General features: G+C 39.1%; 1 protein-coding gene across 9 annotated transcripts in view; it reads right to left on the reverse strand.

Moving 5' to 3' along the window:
• JAK2 (Janus kinase 2) overlaps positions 1-20,171 on the reverse strand; it is a 193,579-nt gene that overhangs the window by 44,736 nt on the left and 128,672 nt on the right. For 8 of the 9 annotated variants that reach the window (XR_008376443.1, XM_053573500.1, XM_053573518.1 and 5 more), the window contains 2 exons: positions 6,211-6,532; positions 5,296-5,415 (listed from right to left, as the gene is read on the reverse strand). Coding sequence is in view for 8 of the 9 variants with exons in the window: in XM_053573500.1 (XP_053429475.1) it covers positions 5,296-5,415; positions 6,211-6,532 (442 nt within the window). In the remaining variant the exon portion in view is untranslated. Of the gene's footprint in view, positions 1-5,295; positions 5,416-6,210; positions 6,533-20,171 lie in introns of those variants that run through there. The other variant, XM_053573561.1, reaches the window with a different exon arrangement.

A 20,171-nucleotide genomic window follows, 5' to 3' on the forward strand; every position in this document is an offset into this window, starting at 1 on the left:
TTTTAGTGGCTAGAGAGATCAAACCAGACACAACATTCCCTTAAGCCAAAGCCTAACCAAAAGCAAAGCCGTAACTCTCTTCAACCCTATAAAGGCAGAGGTGAGGAAGGTGCAGAAGAAAAGTCTGAAGCCAGCAGAGGTCAGTGCATGAACATCTAAGTACACAGTGAAGCAGCAAGTGCTAATGCAGAAGCCGCAGCAAGTTATCCAGAAGATGTAACTACAATCATTGGTGAAGGTGGCTGCACTAAACAATAGATTTTCAATGTAGCCTTCAAACAGCTCCTCTGTTGGAAGAAGATGCCATCCAGGCCTTTCTAGAGGGGGAAAGAGTCAGTGCCTGGCTTTAAAGCTTTAAGGGACAGGCCTGCTCTCTTGTTAGGGGCTAATGCAGCTGGTGACTTTGAGTTTAAGCCAAAGCTTACTCACCATTCTGAAAATACAAGGGCCCTAAGAATTATGCTAAATCTATTCTGCCAGCATTCTATAAATGGAACAACAAAGCCTGGATAAAAGAATATCTGTTTAGAGCATCATTTACTGAATATTTTAAGCCCACTGTTGAGAGCTACTGGTCAGAAGCAAAGATTCCTTTCAAAACATTACTGCTCTTTGACGATGCACCTGATCACCCAAGAGCTGTGATGGAGAAACACAAAGAGATCAGTGTTGTTTACATGCCTGCTAACACAGCATCCATCCTGCAGCCCATGAATCAAGGAGTAATTTTGACTTTCGTGTCTTATTATTTAAGAAATACATTTCATTAGTATATTGAAGTGATAAAGTATTTCAAATTAAGGTATGCTCTTTGCTTTTTAGATATAATGCTGCTACACACTTAATAGATCATAGTAGAGTGTAAATGTAACTTTTATATGTAGTGGGAAACCAAAAAATTCATGACTTGCTTTATTGTGATACTTGCTTTGTTTTGGTGGTCTAGAACCAAACACATAGTATCTCTGAGGTATGCCTGTATACATTTTACAAATATCCTACGACAGACTTGGATCTAGATAGAAGTATAAAGACTCTATAAACTGTAAAAAAAGAACAAACAAACAAAAAAAAACAGAGAGAGACCAAGCATGGGGTGGCACCTGTGGCTCAAATGAGTAGGACACCAGCCCCATATGCCAGAGGTGATGGGTTCAAACTCAGCCCCAGCCAAAAACAGCAAAAAAAAAAAAAAAAAGAGAGAGAGAGAGACCAAGCATGTCAATAAAAAAACTTGCAAAAGACTTTCACAGGCACTTCATAAGGAGGATATCCAAATGAACAATCAGTAAATGACAATGTATTCGACATCATTACTCATCAGAGCAATAAAACTCACAGACAGCTGCCAGACATATCCACCAGATTTGCTAAGTGCTTTTATTCTGACAAGATTAAGAGTTGGTAAAGATATGGAAAAATTGTAATTTTCTATGTTACTGAAGGAAGAGTGAGTTGCTATAACAACTATGGCAAGTGATCTGGCAGTATACTATAGCTACAATCCTACTCCTAGATCAATCTATCTATCTACCTACTTACCTATCTATCTACATTTCAAAAAAATGAGTGCATGAGTCTCCCCCAAAATATATATTAAAATGTTTCTAATAATTTTCTTCCTAATATCCTCCAACCAAGAATTAAAAAATTGACAGGTAATCAAAATTTCAATACTACTTAGCAATAAAAAGGAATGAACTAATACATATAAAGAACATCTTTAGACATGATACCAAATAAAAGAATCTCGATTTTTAAAAGAATACATACAGTATCATTCCACGTATATAACAAACAGACAAAATTAATTGATAGTAGATGTCAGAATAATGGCTACCTAAGTTGGGGGTGGGGTGGAAACAAGTAGGAAGAAGCATGTGAGAACCTGGAAATACCAAAACCAGTCTTTAAGAGAAAAAAAACAAAAACAAGAACAGTCTCTACCTTGAGATGGGTATGGATACACAGAAATACACATATGTAAAAATTCACTGAGCTACTACTAGCTTAAGATTAGTATGCTTTACTGTATTCATGTTATATCTCAACTAAAAAGTACACAGAAAGGAAAAATGATAGGCAAAAAAAGTAAAAACAGCTAAGGTGAACTACCTCAAATTTTAAAACTTCTGTGCATCAAAAAGACTAAAAAGGCAACCTATGGAATGAGAGGAAATCTTTACACATCATATGTTTGATAATGGATTGATATCTAGAATACTTAAGGAACTTCTATAACTCAACAACAAAAAAAGTAAATAACCTAATTAAAAAATGGGCAAAAGACTTGCATAGACATTTCACCAAAGAAGATACACAAATGGCAATACACAAATGAAAAAATGCTCAAACACCAATCATTCAGGAAATGCAAGTTATAACTACAGTGATATGCCACTTCATACCCACCAAGATGGCTATAATCAAAAAAATCAAAGTGTTCTCAAGGATGTGAACAAACTGCAACACTTGTGCACTTCCTTCCCATAAGGAAGTTCTTTAGATTACTACAGGATGTTCACATAATATCAGTAAACTCTTCTGAAAACATTTACTGTACATCCACATTAGAGCTGATAATTGTTATGATAAATGAAAAATAATGCAGCCACTATGGAAAATAGCATGGTGATTCCTCAAAAAATTACAAATACAGCTACCATACAATCCAGCAACTCCTCTTGTAGTTATATATCCAATGCAACTGAAAGCAGGGAATTGAAGAGGCATTTATTTGTACACACCATTATTCACAATAGCCAAAAGGTTTAAGCAACCTAAATGTTCACTGATGAATGAACAAATATGGTGTATACATACAATGGATTATACGTATATATTTAAAATGAAGGAAATTCTGATACATGCTATAACATTGAGGAACCTTGAGTACATTCGGCTAAATAAAATAAGCCAGTCTCAAAAAGATAGTATTGTATAATTTCATTTATATGAGACAACTAGACTCATAAAATCCATAGAGTCAGTAAGTAGAATGGTGGTTGCAGTGGCTAAAGGAAGGGGGAAATGGGGAGTTTTTAATGCATATAGAGTCTCAGTTTTGCAATATTAAGATAGTTCTAGAACTTGGATGCACAATAATGTAAATATATTTAGCACTACTGAATACTACACTTAAAACTAGTTATGATGTTAAATTTTCTATTATATACATTTGACCAAAATTTTAAAAAGAAGAATGATACAGAGATTGAAAAAAATGCCAGAATAAAGAATAAAATGATGGTTTAAAAAAAATTGACTAACACACAATGGACTGAGAAAAATGCAACAAGCAAAGAAAAAGAAAAAAGAAAAAAGAATTTCTTTTTTTATATCCATCAATAATTCAGTAGAAAAAAACATGAAAAGTTCTTGATCCTAATAAATAACAGAAAAAGCATAATATATCATGAATAAAATTCAGTAAGAAACACCATGTATAAATATGAATAAAACTACCAAAAATTACTAGAAAACATAAAATAACACCTGGGTGCAAGGAGAAATATATTGTATTACTAAAATATAAAGTTTAATATGGCCAAGAAATGTCAACTCTTGTCAATTAATCTTTACAACAGTTCCAACAAACTGTTGATATAGTATTTCTAAGGAGCTTTAAGAATACTTCACAAAGAATGCATTATCATATTTGGGTTTAAAAAGCACTACCACTTGGGCGGCGCCTGTGGCTCAGTGAGTAGGGCGCCGGCCCCATATACCCAGGGTGGCGGGTTCAAACCCAGCCCCGGCCAAACTGCAACAAAAAAGTAGCCGGGCGCTGTGGCGGGCGCCTGTGGTCCCAGCTGCTCTGGAGGCTGAGGCAAGAGAATCGCGTAAGCCCAAGAGTTAGAGGTTGCTGTGAGCCGTGTGACGCCACGGCACTCTACCCGAGGGCAGTACAGTGAGACTCTGTCTCTACAAAAAAACAAAAAAAAGGTAAAAAGCACTACCACTTAACCAACACTGTGACCTTGGAAAGTTACTTAACCTCTCTGCATTACCGACTTAAAATTAAGCCACCAGGTCCAAACATCTTCCCATAAGGAAGCTCTTTAGATTACTACAGGATGTTCACACAGTATCAATAAAGACTCTTCTGAAACTAGCACATTGTACCCCTTGATTGCACAAATGTACACAGCTATGATTTAACAATTAAAAAATAAATAACTAAATTTTCTAACTTTGGGGTAAACAAAAAAAATCAATAAATAAAATAAAATAAAAAATAAATAAAAATGACATTCCTTCCATGACTGTTTTTCACATCAAAGAAAAAACATGAAAACATATATCAAGTAGTCTGAAATACTTTTGTACTCTTCAAAAAAAGAAAGACTCTTCTGAAAACATTTACTGTACATCCTTGTTACATTGTTACTCATTGTTTCTCTACCCATGAAATATTTATCTAGCTATTTCTAAGTCAGACCCTGGAGGACTGTGCAAAGTGTAGGGGATACAAATATACATGTTAATATGAATCTTACCTTCAAGAAGCCCATAGTCTACTAGGCAGTAGGTGTACACTATCATATTTTTATCTAAGAACAGAAAATGTGTGCTGAATAAAGTGAGTTGCAAGTCAGTTTTAGTTTGGGTAAAATAACCCTGAAATGGCTAGATAGGTAAGCCGCACAGATACTTAAAGATAAGTGAACAAATAACATAGGTTTGAGTCTGACTGGATCAAGAAGCATGTGAGTTAAAAAGAATATTGAGCCACATAAATAAGAAATTTAAAAGCAGGGTATAGAAGAATTTTTTTCCCCTTCATTTAGGAAAAATGGGATTTCCCAAACTACTGATAGCAAGAGAAAGGGTTTATCTTTTAGAATTAACCAGGTCTTACACCATGGGTGAAGCTGACCTGGACTAGCTTATATTTTGTTATGTAAATTCCAGGTAGCATTGTTTTATTTGTCTCCTCTCATTAGGCAATTATGATCGGCATATGCACTTCCCTAGTGAGAATATCTTTTAGTCAAGAGTGAGCATTACAATAGGAAACTAGCACAACCTAGAGTGGGGAGAAGAAAGTAATTAGTGTTTTTCTAATTACAAAAATGAATGAAAACTATAGTAATGTACAAAAAACTGTGGGAAGATGTTCTTGACAGTAATACAAAAAGCTGGATGCAATCAGACAGATGTTTATGTTCAGAGCTCTACTTAAAACCATAATCAAAATTCCTATAAGAAAATAACTTTGCTATTAATACTCTGAAATACTTGTTTCTAACAACTATAAAATGTAATCGTTATTTAATGATAAAGCAAACTTACCAAATTTTTACCATCTTGCTTATGGATAGTTACAACTCTGCTTTCATTTGAGCCTTCTTGGTTTGCTTGCTTAATACTGACGTCAATAATATTAGGAAAATCACAATATAACTGTAAATCCTGTAAATAAAAGCATTTGAAATTAAAAGGTAGAATTTATAGAGCCATGTTAAAGCAAGACTAAAGGAGACAACATTCACTCTAAATGCTTTAAAGTAAAAAAATATATTGATAATGATAGATAAGCATTAAATATAATTTCCTCCCCAAAAATCTAACCCCAAGACCATATTGTATCTTGCTTTAATATAAAAATGAGAGCATTAAATAACACTTCCTTGAAGTCTTTACAAGGAACATAAAGTGTGCTCTTGAACTCTTCAGTCCAATTATTATTAGTAGGAATCAGAGCCAGAAAACTGAAAGTTTAACTACCAAAGATAACAAAAATAAAATTGTCCTTCTAAATCTCTAATAACAATCTAAGAACACAGATGTGAACAAATTTAAATTTTGTAGTGTGAACATTAAAAAAACTAAGTTATTTAATAATAGGTATACATTACATAAAATCAATAAAATGGATCTTCTCCATTTAATTAGTTTTATGATTGTGCCTATTAACAATAGTGAAAGAACAAAGGAGGCAAAATTACATTAAAAATCACTTTTAGAATTCAACCCCTTTCTGAAACTATAAGATCATTACTAATCATTTTTTCATAAAAATTAAACCATTTAAGAACAATGAGAAAAGAACTATAAGACATTGATGGCTTCACATTATTACAAATTTCCACTTCTAATAAAGACAAAAGAAATACAAAATCATGTTTCAAATGACTAAGATTACTTTGTTTCTATAGTCATTCTACTTAAAATAACAAAGAATGAGAACATATCATTAAAGATTACCTGTTCTGTCAGTGTCTCACTTTCTTTATGTTTCCCTCTGGACCACTGAATTCCACCGTTTCCAGTTATTATAATGGTTGCAAAAATCTCCTCACCTGAAGGACCTCTTCCATGTTCTTTTACTTCAAACTGCTCTGTGTAGAAGGCAGACTGAAGAGTTTCCAGATTTATAAGATACTTAAGTTTCAAGTTCCTGGCGGTGGCTTTGCATTGGCTGAATTGCTGAATAAATCTGCGAAATCTGTACCTTATTCGTTTCCTTGTCAAAATATGATAGTCTTGGATCTTTGCTCGTATACATTTTGGTAAGAATGTCTTGTAGCTAGGGATAAAAAACATGCAGAAAAACAAAATAAAACAAAAATTGGAAGATAAATCTAAAACAAAATCTCAAAGTTACCACCTTTTTCCCATGATAAGTAGATGCTACAACACAGCACTCAAAGGGAGTAAGCTGACATAACTACCATCCACACAGCATTAACTTCTAAGGTTCCATTTGATGATGTGAACACATCCACATACACTCTTCAGTAATAAATGTTTAGAATAGATTATGTTAATTTTTCCCCTAATGAAATGAACTGTCAGTCTAGTTAATAATGAAGTCTCTACAAATTCATTTTCTTTGGTTATTTTACATACCAGAGATAATGGTTTATAAAATAATGTTTTTGGCACTATTGCCCTGAGCTACAAATATTTCCTATGATGCTATATGCCAAAATTTATCTGAATTCTATAAAATTCATACATTTTGTTAGATGGTATTATTCATGCAGACACACTTCTTTTGTATTTTGTTAGGCCAGCTTCAACGACTCTTAATAATTCCTTTGTGATCAAAACAATTCCATTTATAAATGCTCTTATTCTTATGTACAACCTATGTGGCCTCTCCTTTAGCAGCAGAGGCCACATGCTCTATGTACAATATCCTAAAGAAGGTGGATAATTTCTCTACTTCTAAAGAACGTTTTATTTCTGAAGCATAACTTAACAAATTTTTCCATGCCTTAACATATGATAATCTTTCTTCCTATTATTCATTCTTACACAGTTAGCTCTCACACATTCTTATAAGGCTCCACTTAAACATTATCAAATCAACAAAACATTTCTGGACTCCAACCTATGACATGTTAGATGTTCATCACTCCATAATACACATTATCACTTACTACACCATCTTGTACTTGCTCAGTTACCACCCATAGTATTCTGGAGCTGGCTCAGGTTAAGTCTACTATATTTTAACAGGAATTTTTTTAGCTACTTGCTAAACAGCCAGCATTAAAATTTAAGTTATAGAAACTTATAATTAAATAAATGATATTAAAATATAGGCAATAAATACTCAAACTTATTTCCTAATTTTTTTTGAGATGGAGTCTCACTTTCTCACCCTTGGTAGAATGCCGTGGCGTCACAGCTCACAGCAACCTCAAACTCTTGGGCTCAAGCGATTCTCTTGTCTCAGCCTCCCGAGTAGGTGGGACTACAGGCAACTGCCAGAACACCCGGCTATTTTTAGAGATGGGGGTCTTACTCTGGCTTAGGCTGGCCTTGAACCTGTGAGCTCAGGCAGTACACCTGTCTCTGCCTCCCAAGTGCTGGGATTACAGGGGTGAGCCGCCACACCCGGCACTTCCTAATTATTTTACATTTTAAATTTTGTTTTACACACTACTGCCTGTACCTTTGAGATTATTTATATCTACCATATGTGAATGGTAAAAAGGGTTTGCTGCTGCATAGCTCCTCACATCTCTACATTTAGTGACATCAGGCTGATACCCTGAAATTGGCCACATAGTGAGTATTAACACTATACATAGCAGCAAACATCACTTTTACAACATTTCTCTGTTCAACTAATTTTCCTGGGTTCCACAACTACTTCAAAACTTCATTTTCCTCCAACTTCCTATCCTTCTTCTGACTCAAGCCCCAACTAATTTCCTTCACTTAAACAATGTCATCTCCTCCTTTGGGAAAAAAATTAAAAACTTCTCTAAGCAGAATTCCCTCAATATCCTGGTAGCAAACCTATATACACCTTTACTCAGTCTTTCCACTTTCCCACCTATTATGTGTACAATAAATGAGGTATAAACCTCCTAGCTAAAGCCATTTATTTAACATATTTTACCTTTACTCTCTTTTCCTTCCCTTAATACACATACACCCTCTCAGGACTTTTTATCTTATATATTTCTCTTGTATCCACATATTTTAAAAATATAGTCATTTTTCAGTACCCATAGGGAACTGGTTCTAAGTCCCCCAGTGGATACCAAAATCCATGGCTCAAGTCCCTTAAATAAAATGCATAATATTTACATATAACCTACACACAACTTTCTATACACTTTAAGTCATCTCTAGATTATATATAATACCTAATATAATGCCTACACATCACTTCATTTGTGTGGACTCAAATGTTGTATGCTGTTGTATTCAGCATACAACAAATTCAAGTTTTGATATTTGGAACTTTGTGAAATTTTTTTTCCAAATATATTTCCTCTACAGTTGGTTGAATCCACAGATGTGGAACCCATGGGATGACTGTATTAATCTCCTTCCAATATGAAATATAAAATCTTTCCATTCCATATTTTTTTCATAATATAGCGTATTTGGCCTCTTTATTAAAGAGTTTATACAGCCATCTCTATCTTCTTCCCTTCCATTTATCCCTTAACTCAATCCAGTGTAGCTTCTATTCCATCATTAGAAGAGAAACTGCTCTTGCCAAAAACACAGAAGACTTCCATCTTGCTAAAACCAAATTTTCACATGATCTAAAAGACAAAAGAAAAAACAGGCAAGCCAGACTACCTCAAAAGTAAACCTTCTGGTGGAATCAAGATGGCTGACTGAAGCCAGCTATCCACAGAGGCTCCTGTCCAGAAGGAGAGTAAAGGATAGAAATTTAGCAAGTGACCTGGTGGATTAGAGCTGCGCCAAGAGAGAAGGTTGAAGAACGCACATCAACCCTGCTGAGGCGAGCTGTGACCCCAAGGATACAAACAAAAGGTACAAAATACACTGCCAAGAGGATGGGAGTCCCCTCTCCCATGAGAATGGCTCGAAGTACTCCATACAAACAAGCGAGCAGCGTCCAAAAGTTCTCTCATTATGTCCCACAGAAGAGACCCTCTAAAAACTGGACCTACTTCCCCTACTAGAGTGCCATGGCACTCTCCTGCCAGGTATAAAACTGTATAAAACTGCACATATTCTCTAACTGCAATTCTGAACTCCTAGCATTCCCCTCCACTCTCACTCTGAGGTCTGGAAGCCTGTCCCCCAGGAGTCCAGATTCTTGGGTATTTTTATGAGAGGTGTGGAAAGGGCATGGACTGCTGCTGGTCAGTGCTGATTCTGCAGCACGAGAGTGAGGAGAGGATGGTCAGCTGAGAGGGAACCATACAGGAGCAGCAGTGCCCCGAGACTCAGAGCAGCAGCGCCTTCAGCAATAACAGGGCTCACCCCTGGATATCCCGGAGTCACACCCCCTGTCTCTCTGGGCAACCAGAGGAGGCCAGGCATCTTGTCCGGTGGTAGCCACTGGTGGAAGAGATCTGAAGACAGAAACGCAGGCCCTGTGAGTAAAGGGTTTGCCTAAGGCGGTACCAGCCTGGGCAGAGCTTGGGGACTAGAATACACATGCACAGAGCCGGCAGATTCCCAGGGTGTGGCTAAACCAGAGGACCGTTTTACTGAGCCTGGGATGTACTGGCCCTCAGAGGATCATTAGCCGAGACAAAGGAGGGCAGGCAGAGGCTGGAACTGACAGCTACTATGCTGCGAATACAAACTACAGCCAATACCTGGCAGCAGCACAGACAGGGCCTGAGGTGCAGGTTCTGTGAACTCAAAATAGCTTCTCTTCTGCAGGGGAATTTAGCCAGCACAGAAACAAATTCTGCAAAGTTGTTCTGTTCTGTCAGTAACATCAATAAGGGGCGGGGCTGGAACTGAGTGAACAACCCCAGCCTCCATTAAGCACCCGAGGTTGTCAGGCCTCACCCGCCCCCTGCTGGATAGTGGCAGAGAGCAGCAGCCTGGCTGAGGAGACATAGATCTCCCTGTGACTCAGGCAGGGGCAAATCCCTGGAGTATCTGCTTATTGGAGGCAACTGGGTCACAGCCCTGTGGGGTTATCAGTGACTGGGTGTGACAGAGGTGCAAGGTCGGGAAGGAGGCATCAACCTTCCCAAACTAATCTATTTGCTGCGGGGGTCCTCCTGACTTCACGGAGCACCAGAGCAAGTGATATTTGAGTTGTCAGCAGACCCCTGCGATCTAGTTGCTAGAGACCTTTTAAACTCTCCCACCTGAGACAGGTGCTGACTGAGACAATTGATTTGGATCTCTTGAACTAGGCCAATCGCCCAAGGACTATCCAAGTGGTACCCTGGGTGTGTGGTTGTAGGAAGGTTTGATTCTCCTTTTCCAATTGTTGCCTGTGGGGGGCAGGGTGACATAATTACTGGTATTATCCACAGCTGAGACTTCAACCCAGAGTAACTGATTTGCTAGGGTCAGACAGAGACCAGCTGAAAACAAGACAGAGCAACTTAGCCCCACCACACCAAGCACATCTCCAGTTTTTCAGACCATTGCACTGTATGGGTCCTTGGTAAAGCTCCAGGGGAAAAGGCGCAGACACCAATCCCAACTTTTGAGCAAAGGGCTGGTTAATCACTACTCCTGGAGACCCAAACCCAACTTTTCTTTATCCACTCACCTAGTCAAATGGTGTAAAATAATCATGGGGCAAAATCAGCAGAAAAACTCTGGTAACATGAATAAAGAGAGTAGATCACCCCCCCCCAAAAAAAAAAGATATGGCAGACATAACTGAAGATCCCATTCATAAACAGATGGCTGAGATGTCAGAAATTGAGTTCAGAGTTTGGATTGCAAACAAGATTAATAGAATGGAGGAAAAGTGGGAATTGGAAATTCGAGGAGAAATTCAAAACTTGTCTCAAGAATTCAACAAATTTAAAGACAAGATCACCAAAGATTTTGACACATTGAAGCAAGAATTTGCAGCCCTCAAATATCTGAAAAATATAGTAGAATCCCTCAGTAACAGAGTGGAGCAAGCAGAAGAAAGGATTTCTGACGTTAAAGACAAAGCTTTTGAACACTCCCAAACTGTCAAAGAGGAAGAGAAATGGAGAGCAAAAACAAATCAGTCTCTCAGAGAGCTCTGGGATAATTCAAAGAGGGCTAATATCCATCTCATTGGAATCCCTGAAAGTGATGAAGTGGCTTCGCAAGGCACAGAGGCTCTTCTCCACGAAATTATGAAAGAGAATTTTCCAGACATGCCAAGAGATTCTGAAATTCAGATAGCAGACAGTATCAGAATCCCAGCACGACTCAACCCGAATAAGACATCCCTCAGACACATCATAATTAACTTCACTAAAGTTCATATGAAGGAGAAAATCCTGAAAGCAGACAGATGTAAGAAAACAATAACCTACAAAGGGAAGAATATTAGAATGACTGAAAATCTCTCTGCTGAAACCTTTCAAGCCAGAAGAGGGTGGTCATCGACTTTTAATCTCCTAAAACAAAGTAACTTTCAACCCAGGATCCTGTATCCAGCTAAACTGAGTTTCATTTATTTTTTTATTTTTTTTTGATGGTGTTTTATTTTATTTTATTTATTTTTTTATTAAATCATAACTGTATACAATGATATGATTATGGGGCATCATACACTCACTTCATAAACCATTTGACACATTTTTATCACAGTGGTTAACATAGCCTTTCCGGCGTTATCTCAGTTACTGTGACAAAACATTTACATTCTACATTTACCAAGTTTCGCAAATACCCCTGTAATATGCACCACAGGTGTGATCCCACCGATTCCCCTCCCTCTACCCACCTCACCCCCTTTCCCACTTCCCCCTGTTGTTAAGTTGTAGCTGGGTTATAGCTTTCATGTGAGAGTCCCAAATTAGTTTCATAGTAGGGCTGTGTACATTCAGTATTTTTTCTTCCATTCTTGGGATACTTTACTAAGAAGAATATGTTCCAGCTCCATCCATGTAAACATGAAAGAGGTAAAGTCTCCATCTTTCTTTAAGGCTGCATACTATTCCATGGTATACATATACCACAATTTATTAATCCATTCGTGGATCGATGGGCACTTGGGCTTTTTCCATGACTTAGCTATTATGAATTGGGCTGCAATAAACATCATACAAATATCTTTGTTATGTTGTGATTTTTGGTCTTCTGGGTATATGCCCAGCAGAGGAATTACAGGATTGAATGGCAGATCTATTTTTAGATCTCTGAGTGTTCTCCATATATCTTTCCAAAAGGAATGTATTAATTTGCATTCCCACCAGCAGTGCAGAAGTGTTCCCTTTTCTCCGCATCCACGCCAACATCTCTGGTCTTGAGATTTTGTGATATAGGCTAGTCTCATTGGAGTTAGATGATATCTCAAAGTAGTTTTGATTTGCATTTCTCTGATGATTAAAGATGATGAGCATTTTTTCATATGTCTGAAGGCCGTGCGCCTGTCTTCTTCAGAGAAGTTTCTCTTCAAATCCCTTGCCCAGCCTGCGATGGGATCCCTTGTTTTTTTCTTGCTGATGCGTTTGAGTTCTCTGTGGATTCTGGTTATTAAACCTTTGTCAGAGTTATACCCTGCAAATATCTTCTCCCATTCTGAGGGCTGTCTGCTTGCTCTGCTTACTGTGTTCTTAGCTGTGCAGAAGCTTTTTAGTTTGATCAAGTCCCAGTAGTGTATTTTTGAAGCTGCTTCAATTGCCCGGGGGGTTCTCCTCATGAAATACTCACCCAGACCAATTTCTTCAAGGGTTTTCCCTGCATTCTCCTCTCGTATTTTTATAGTTTCATGTCTTAAGTTTAAATCTTTAATCCAATGAGAGTCTATCTTAGTTAATGGTGAAAGGTGTGGGTCCAATTTCAGTCTTCTGCAGGTTGCCAGCCAGTTCGCCCAGCACCATTTGTTAAATAGGGAATCTTTTCCCCACTGAATGTTTTTAATTGGCTTGTCAAAAATCAAATAGCGGTAAGTAGCTGGATTCATCTCTTGGTTCTCTATTCTGTTCCAGATATCTACTTCTCTGTTTTTGTGCCAATACCATGCTGTTTTGATCACTATCGATTTGTAGTAAAGTCTGAGGTCTGGTAGTGTGATTCCTCCTGTTTTGTTTTTATTTCTGAGTAATGTCTTGGCTATTCGAGGTTTTTTCTGATTCCATACAAAACGAAGTAATGTTTTTTCAAGATCTTTAAAATATGACAGTGGAGCTTTAATAGGGAGTGCGTTGAAATTATATATTGCTTTGGGTAGTATGGACATTTTGATAATGTTGATTCTTCCTAGCCATGAGCATGGTATGTTTTTCCATTTGTTAACATTTTCAGCTATTTCTTTTCTTAGGGTTTCATAGTTCTCTTTATAGAGATCTTTACGTCTTTTGTTAGGTAAATTCCCAAATATTTCATCTTCTTTGGCACTACTGTGAATGGGATAGAGTCCTTAACTGCTTTTTCAATTTGACTGTTGTTGGTGTATATAAAGGCTACCGATTTATGAATGTTGATTTTGTAACCTGAGACGTTGCTGTATTCCTTGATCACTTCTAGGAGTTTTGTAGTAGAGTCCCTAGTGTTTTCCAGATACACAATCATATCATCTGCGAAGAGCGAGAGTTTGATCTCTTCTGACCCTATATGGATACCCTTGATCGCCTTTTCTTCCCCAATTGCGGTGGCTAAAACTTCCATTACAATGTTGAAAAGCAATGGAGACAATGGTCAGCCTTGTCTGGTTCCTGATCTGAGTGGAAATGATTCCAATTTAACTCCATTCAATATGATATTGGCTGTGGGTTTGCTGTAGATAGCCTCTATCAGTTTAAGAAAAGTCCCTTCTAGACCAATTTTCTTGAGTGTTCTGATCATGAAGGGATGCTGGATATTATCAAAAGCTTTTTCTGCATCAATTGAGAGAATCATATGGTCTTTGTTTTTTAATTTGTTTATGTGCTGAATTACATTTATAGATTTACGTATATTGAACCAGCCTTGAGACCCTGGGATAAAACCAACTTGGTCATGATGTATAATTTGTTTGATGTGTTGTTGGATTCTGTTTGTTAGGATCTTGTTGAATATTTTTGCATCTATATTCATTAGTGATATTGGTCTATAATTTTCTTTTCTTGTTGGGTCTTTTCCTGGTTTGGGGATCAGGGTGATATTTGCTTCATAGAACGTGTTGGGTAGTCTTCCTTCTTTTTCTACATTTTGGAACAGGTTGAGTAATATAGGTACTAATTCCTCTTTAAAGGTTTGGTAGAATTCTGACGTGGAACCATCTGGTCCCAGGCTTTTATTTTTAGGGAGGTTTTGTATAGTTGATGCTATTTCTGAACTTGATATGGGTCTGTTCAACATTTCCACTTGATTCTGGTTAAGTCTTGGAAGGTGGCGTGCTTCCAAGTATCGGTCTATTACCTTCAGATTTTCATATTTCTGAGAATAAAGTTTCTTGTAATATTCATTAAGGATTTTTTGGATTTCTGATGAGTCTGTGGTTATTTCGTCTTTGTTGTTTCTGATTGATGATATTAGAGATTTTACTCTTTTTTTCCTGATTAGGTTGGCCAGAGGTTTATCTATTTTATTGACCTTTTCAAAAAACCAGCTTTTTGATTTATTGATCTGTTGTATTATTCTTTTGTTGTCAATTTCATTTAATTCTGCTCTAATTTTGGTTATTTCTTTTCTTCTACTGGGTTTGGGGTTGGAATGTTCTTCCTTTTCCAGTTGCGTGAGATGTCCCATTAAGTTGTTAACTTCCTCTCTTTCCGTTCTCTTGAGGAAGGCTTGCAGTGCTATAAATTTCCCTCTTAGAACTGCCTTTGCAGTGTCCCAGAGGTTCTGATAGTTTGTGTCTTCATTGTCATTTTGTTCCAAAAAATTGGTGATTTCTTTCTTAATCTCATGTCTGACCCAGCTATCATTCAGCATAAGGTTATTTAACTTCCATGTTTTTGTATGGGTATGCAGATTCCTGTTGTTACTCAATTCAAGTTTTATTCCATGATGGTCCGAGAAGATGCATGGAATAATTTCTATTCCTTTAAATTTACTGAGGTTAGACTTGTGACCTAAAATGTGATCAATTTTGGAGTAAGTTCCGTGGGCTGATGAGAAGTATGTGTATTCAGTTTTGTTGGGATGAAATGTTCTGTAGATGTCTGCTAAATCTAAATATTGGATGGTTAGGTTTAAATCTAAGATTTCTTTGCTCAGCTTCTTTCTGGAGGATCGATCCAACACTGCCAAGGGAGTGTTGAAATCTCCAACAATTATGGAGCTGGAGGAAATCAAGTTACTCATGTCTGTTAGAGTTTCTCTTATAAATTGAGGTGCATTCTGGTTGGGTGCATAGATATTAATAATTGAGATCTTGTCATATTGAGTATTACCCTTAACAAATATGAAGTGACCATTCTTGTCCTTCCTTACTTTTGATGGTTTAAAGCCTACTGTATCTGCAAATAAAATTGCAACACCTGCTTTTTTCTGATTACCATTTGCCTGAAATATGGATGACCATCCTTTCACCCTGAGTCTGTATTTGTCTTTTAAGTTGAGATGTGACTCTTGTATGCAACAAATATCTGGCTTGAGTTTTTGTATCCAGTCAGCTAACCTATGCCTCTTTAGAGGACAGTTTAAGCCATTCACATTGATGGAGAGTATTGATAAGTCTGGTGGAATTTTGGGTATCGAGTTTTTCAAAGGTCCAGTGGACATTTTTAATCCTTTCGCCAGTGTGGAAGTTGGAGTTTGATCCGAAGTTTCTGAGTGAGTTTACTTTTGTGGTATAGGATTGGGTTGGTCATTGTGGAGGATAGGTCTGAGAACATCCTGAAGAGCTGGTTTAGTTATGGCAAATTTTTTCAACATATGAATGTCATTGAAGTATTCAATTTCTCCATCATAGATGAAACTCAGTTTAGTTGGATACAAGATCCTGGGTTGAAAGTTTTTTTGCTTTAGGAGATTAAAAGTTGATGACCAGCCTCTTCTGGCTTGAAAAGTTTCAGCAGAGAGATCTGCAGTTATTCTAATATTCTTACCTTTGTACGTTATAGTTTTCTTTCGCCGGGCTGCTTTGAGAATCTTCTCTTTCATGTTAACTTTAGTGAAGCTAATTATGATATGTCTGGGAGATGGCTTATTGGGGTTGAATCGTGCTGGGGTTCTGAAGCTGTCTGCTATCTGAATTTCAGATTCTCTAGGCATGTCTGGAAAATTTTCTTTCATAATTTCATGTAGAAGGGCCTCTGTGTCCTTGGCAGCCACTTCATCATTCTCCAAAATTCCTATAACCCTTATGTTGTTTTTTTTCGAATTATCTGAGAGCTCTCTGAGTGAGTGATCCGTTTTTGTTCTCCATTTCTCTTCCTCTTTGAGAGATTGGGAGCGTTCGAAGACTTTATCTTCAATGTCAGAAATCCTTTCTTCTGCTTGCTCCATTCTGTTACTGAGGGATTCTACTGTATTTTTCATATCTTTGAGGGCTGTAAGTTCTTGTTTCAGTGTGTCTAAGTCTTTGGTGGTTTTGTCTTTAAATTCGTTAAATTCTTGAGACAATTTTTGAATTTCTCCTCGAATTCCTAATTCCATTTTATTAATCTTGTCTGCAAACCAAATTCTGAATTCGACTTCTGACATCTCAGCCAGTTGTTTATGAATGGGATCTTCAATCACATCTGCCGTATCTTTTCTTGGGGGGGTTGATCTATTCTGGTTATTCATGTTACCAGAGTTTTTCCGCTGATTCCGCCCCATGGTTTACTCCCTTTGGTTTTTCCCCTGGGGTTTTATCGAGGGCCCGTACAGTGTTGAGGCCTGAGAAACTGGGGCCCTGTCTGGTGTGGTGGAGCAAAGTGGTTCTGTCTTGTTTTCAGCTGGTTTCTGTTCGATCCTATTGCAACTTCTACTCTGGCTTGAAGTCTCAGCTGTGTGGAAAAATCAGCAATTAAGTCACCCCGCCTGCCCACCTCTGGCCCCAGTTGGAAAAGGAGAATCAAACCTTCCTACAATCGCACACCCAGGGCACCGCCTGAAGAGTCCTCAGTCTATTAGCCCAGTTCAAAAGGTCTGAATCAACTGTCTCGATCGGCACTTGTCTCGGGTGGAAGGGTTCAAGAGGTCTCTGGGAACTGGATCACAGGGGCCTGGTGACTCCTCTGACACAGCTCACCCCAGTGCAGCGTGGAGTCAGGAGGAGCCACCCAGCAAACAGAGCAGTCTGGGAAGGTTGACGTCTCCTTCCCCACTTTGCCCCTCCGTCGGACCCAGTCACTGGTATCTCTGCAGATGGCTAACCCAGTTGCCTGCAGTGAACAGACACTCCAGGGGTTTGCACCTGCCTGAATCGCAAGGAAGTCTGCCAGGCACCCGCAGACTGCCGCTATCTAGCAGGAGGAGATGGGGCCTGACATCTTTGAGTGTTTGATGCAGGTGATGGGAAGGAGGTGTTCACTCAGGATTAGCCCCGTCCCTGATGCATGCTGCTAACAGAACAGAACAGAACAGACAACTTTGTGAGGTTCTGTCTCTGTTCCTGTCGTCGCCTACAGGAGACGGGCTGTTTTGAGTTCAAACGTCTTTGCTGCTGGAGAATTGCGTCTGAACACCTCTCTGGGTCGGCCCCGCCCTGGAGGCTTCCGGGTTTGTGAGCCGTGTCACCGGTGGCCTCCTCTGGTTGCCCAGGGAGACGGGGGTGTGGCCTCAAAATATCCAGAAGTGAAGGTTCTGCCGTTAAAGAAAAAACGGCTGTTGATCTACCTCCAGGGAACTGCTGCTCTGGTGTGGGCACTCAGGCGACCCTTTTCTCCTCTGTCCCGCGCCCCAGAGTCAGCACTGAGCGGCCGCAGTTTGTGCTGGGTCCACACCCCTTAAGAGATCCCCCAAGAATCAGAACTCTTGGGGGATGGGCCCCCAGACCCCGATTGGGAGTGGGGCGGGGGGAAGCTAGAGTTTCATTCAGTTTCACGCAATACTACGGTCTGGGGAGGGCTCCTGCACTGCACCGCAGGGAAGTGCCGCCAAGGCTTGATTTCCCCTCAGCAGATTGCCCTCTCCTCGCTCACGTGTCCCAGAGTCAGCGCTGACCTGACGCAGCTCAGGCACTGTGCACTCCCCTCGAGAAATCACCCAGGGAGCCGAACTCCTGGGGGATAGGCCCTCAGATCCCGAGTGAGAGTAGGGGTTCTCAGCTCTCAGCGGGGAGGCCAGAGTCTGATTCAGTCTTGGGCCCCGTATGCCCGGGGAGGGTTGCTGCACTGCACCGCAGGGAAGTGCCGCGAGGCGTGACTCCCCCTCAGCCCGGTGCCCTCTCCTCACTCGGCGCGCCTCAGAGTCAATGCTGACCAGTCGCAACTCGGGGACTGTCCACTCCCCTTGAGAAATCACCCAAGGATCCGAAGTCCTGGGGGACAGGCCTCCAGACCTCAGTGGGCGGGAGGGGAGCGCCGGGGATTCAGGGTTGCCGGCAAAGGATTCCCAAAGTTTTATTCAGCCCTATGTCCGGCAGGAGAACGCCACGGCACCCCAGTAGGGGAGGTAGGTCCAGTTTTTAGAAGGTCTCTCCCGTGGAGTGTAGTGGGAGGGCCTTTAATTTCTGCCCGCTTGTTCAATTTTGGGGCTCTAGAGCCGGTCTCATGGGGGAGGGGGACTCCCGTCCGCTTGGTGGTGGATTTTGTACCTTTTGTTTGCGTCCTTGTGATCACAACTTGCCTCAGCGGTGTTGATGTGCGTTCTTCAGCCTTCTCTCTTGGTCTGAGTTTCATTTATGATGGAGAAATTAAATACTTTAATGACATTCACATGTTGAAGAAATTTGCCATAACTAAACCAGCTCTTCAGGATATTCTCAGACCTATCCTCCATAGTGATGAGCACAATCCTATACTACAAAAGTAAACTCACTCAGAAACTTTTGATCAAATCCCAATTTCCACAGTGGCGAAAGAATTAAAAAATGTCCACTGGATTTTCAAAAAACTCAATACCCAAAATTTTACCACTTATCAATATTCTCAATTAATGTGAATGGCTTAAACTGTCCTCTAAAGCAGCACAGGCTGGCTGACTGGATACAAAAACTCATGCCGGATATCTTCTGTATACAAGAATCTCATCTTACCTTAAAAGATACATATAGACTCAGGGTGAAGGGATGGTTATCCATATTTCAGACAAATGGTAATCAGAAAAAAGCAGGTGTTGCAATTGTATTTGCAGATACAATAGGCTTTAAACAAAAGTAAGGAAGGATAAGAATGGTCACTTCACATTTGTTAAGGGTAAAACTCAATATGATGAGATTTCAATTATTAATATTTATGCACCCAATCAGAATGCATCTCAATTTATAAGAGAAACTCTACCAGACATGAGCAACTTGATTTCCTCCAGCTCCATAATAGTTGGAGATTTTAACACTCCTTTGGCAATGTTGGATAGATCCTCCAAGAAGAAGCTGAGCAAAGAATTTTAGATTTAAAACTAACCATCCAACATTTGCATTTAACAGACATCTACAGAACATTTCATCCCAACAAAACTTAATACACATTCTTCTCATCAGCCCACGGAACATACTCCAAAATCGATCACATCTTAGGTCACAAGTCTAACCTCAGTAAATTTAAAGGAATAGAAATTATTCCTTGCATCTTCTCAGACCACCATGGAGTAAAAGTTGAATTCAGTAACAACAGGAATCTGCATACTTATACAAAAACATGGAAGTTAAATAACCTTATGCTGAGTGACAGCTGGGTCATAGACGAGATTAAGAAGGAAATCACCAAATTTTTGGAACAAAACGATAATGAAGACACAATATC

The sequence above is a fragment of the Nycticebus coucang genome, chromosome 2 (genome assembly GCF_027406575.1).
Source record: "Nycticebus coucang isolate mNycCou1 chromosome 2, mNycCou1.pri, whole genome shotgun sequence".
In the NCBI taxonomy this organism is placed as follows: Eukaryota; Metazoa; Chordata; class Mammalia; order Primates; family Lorisidae; genus Nycticebus; species Nycticebus coucang.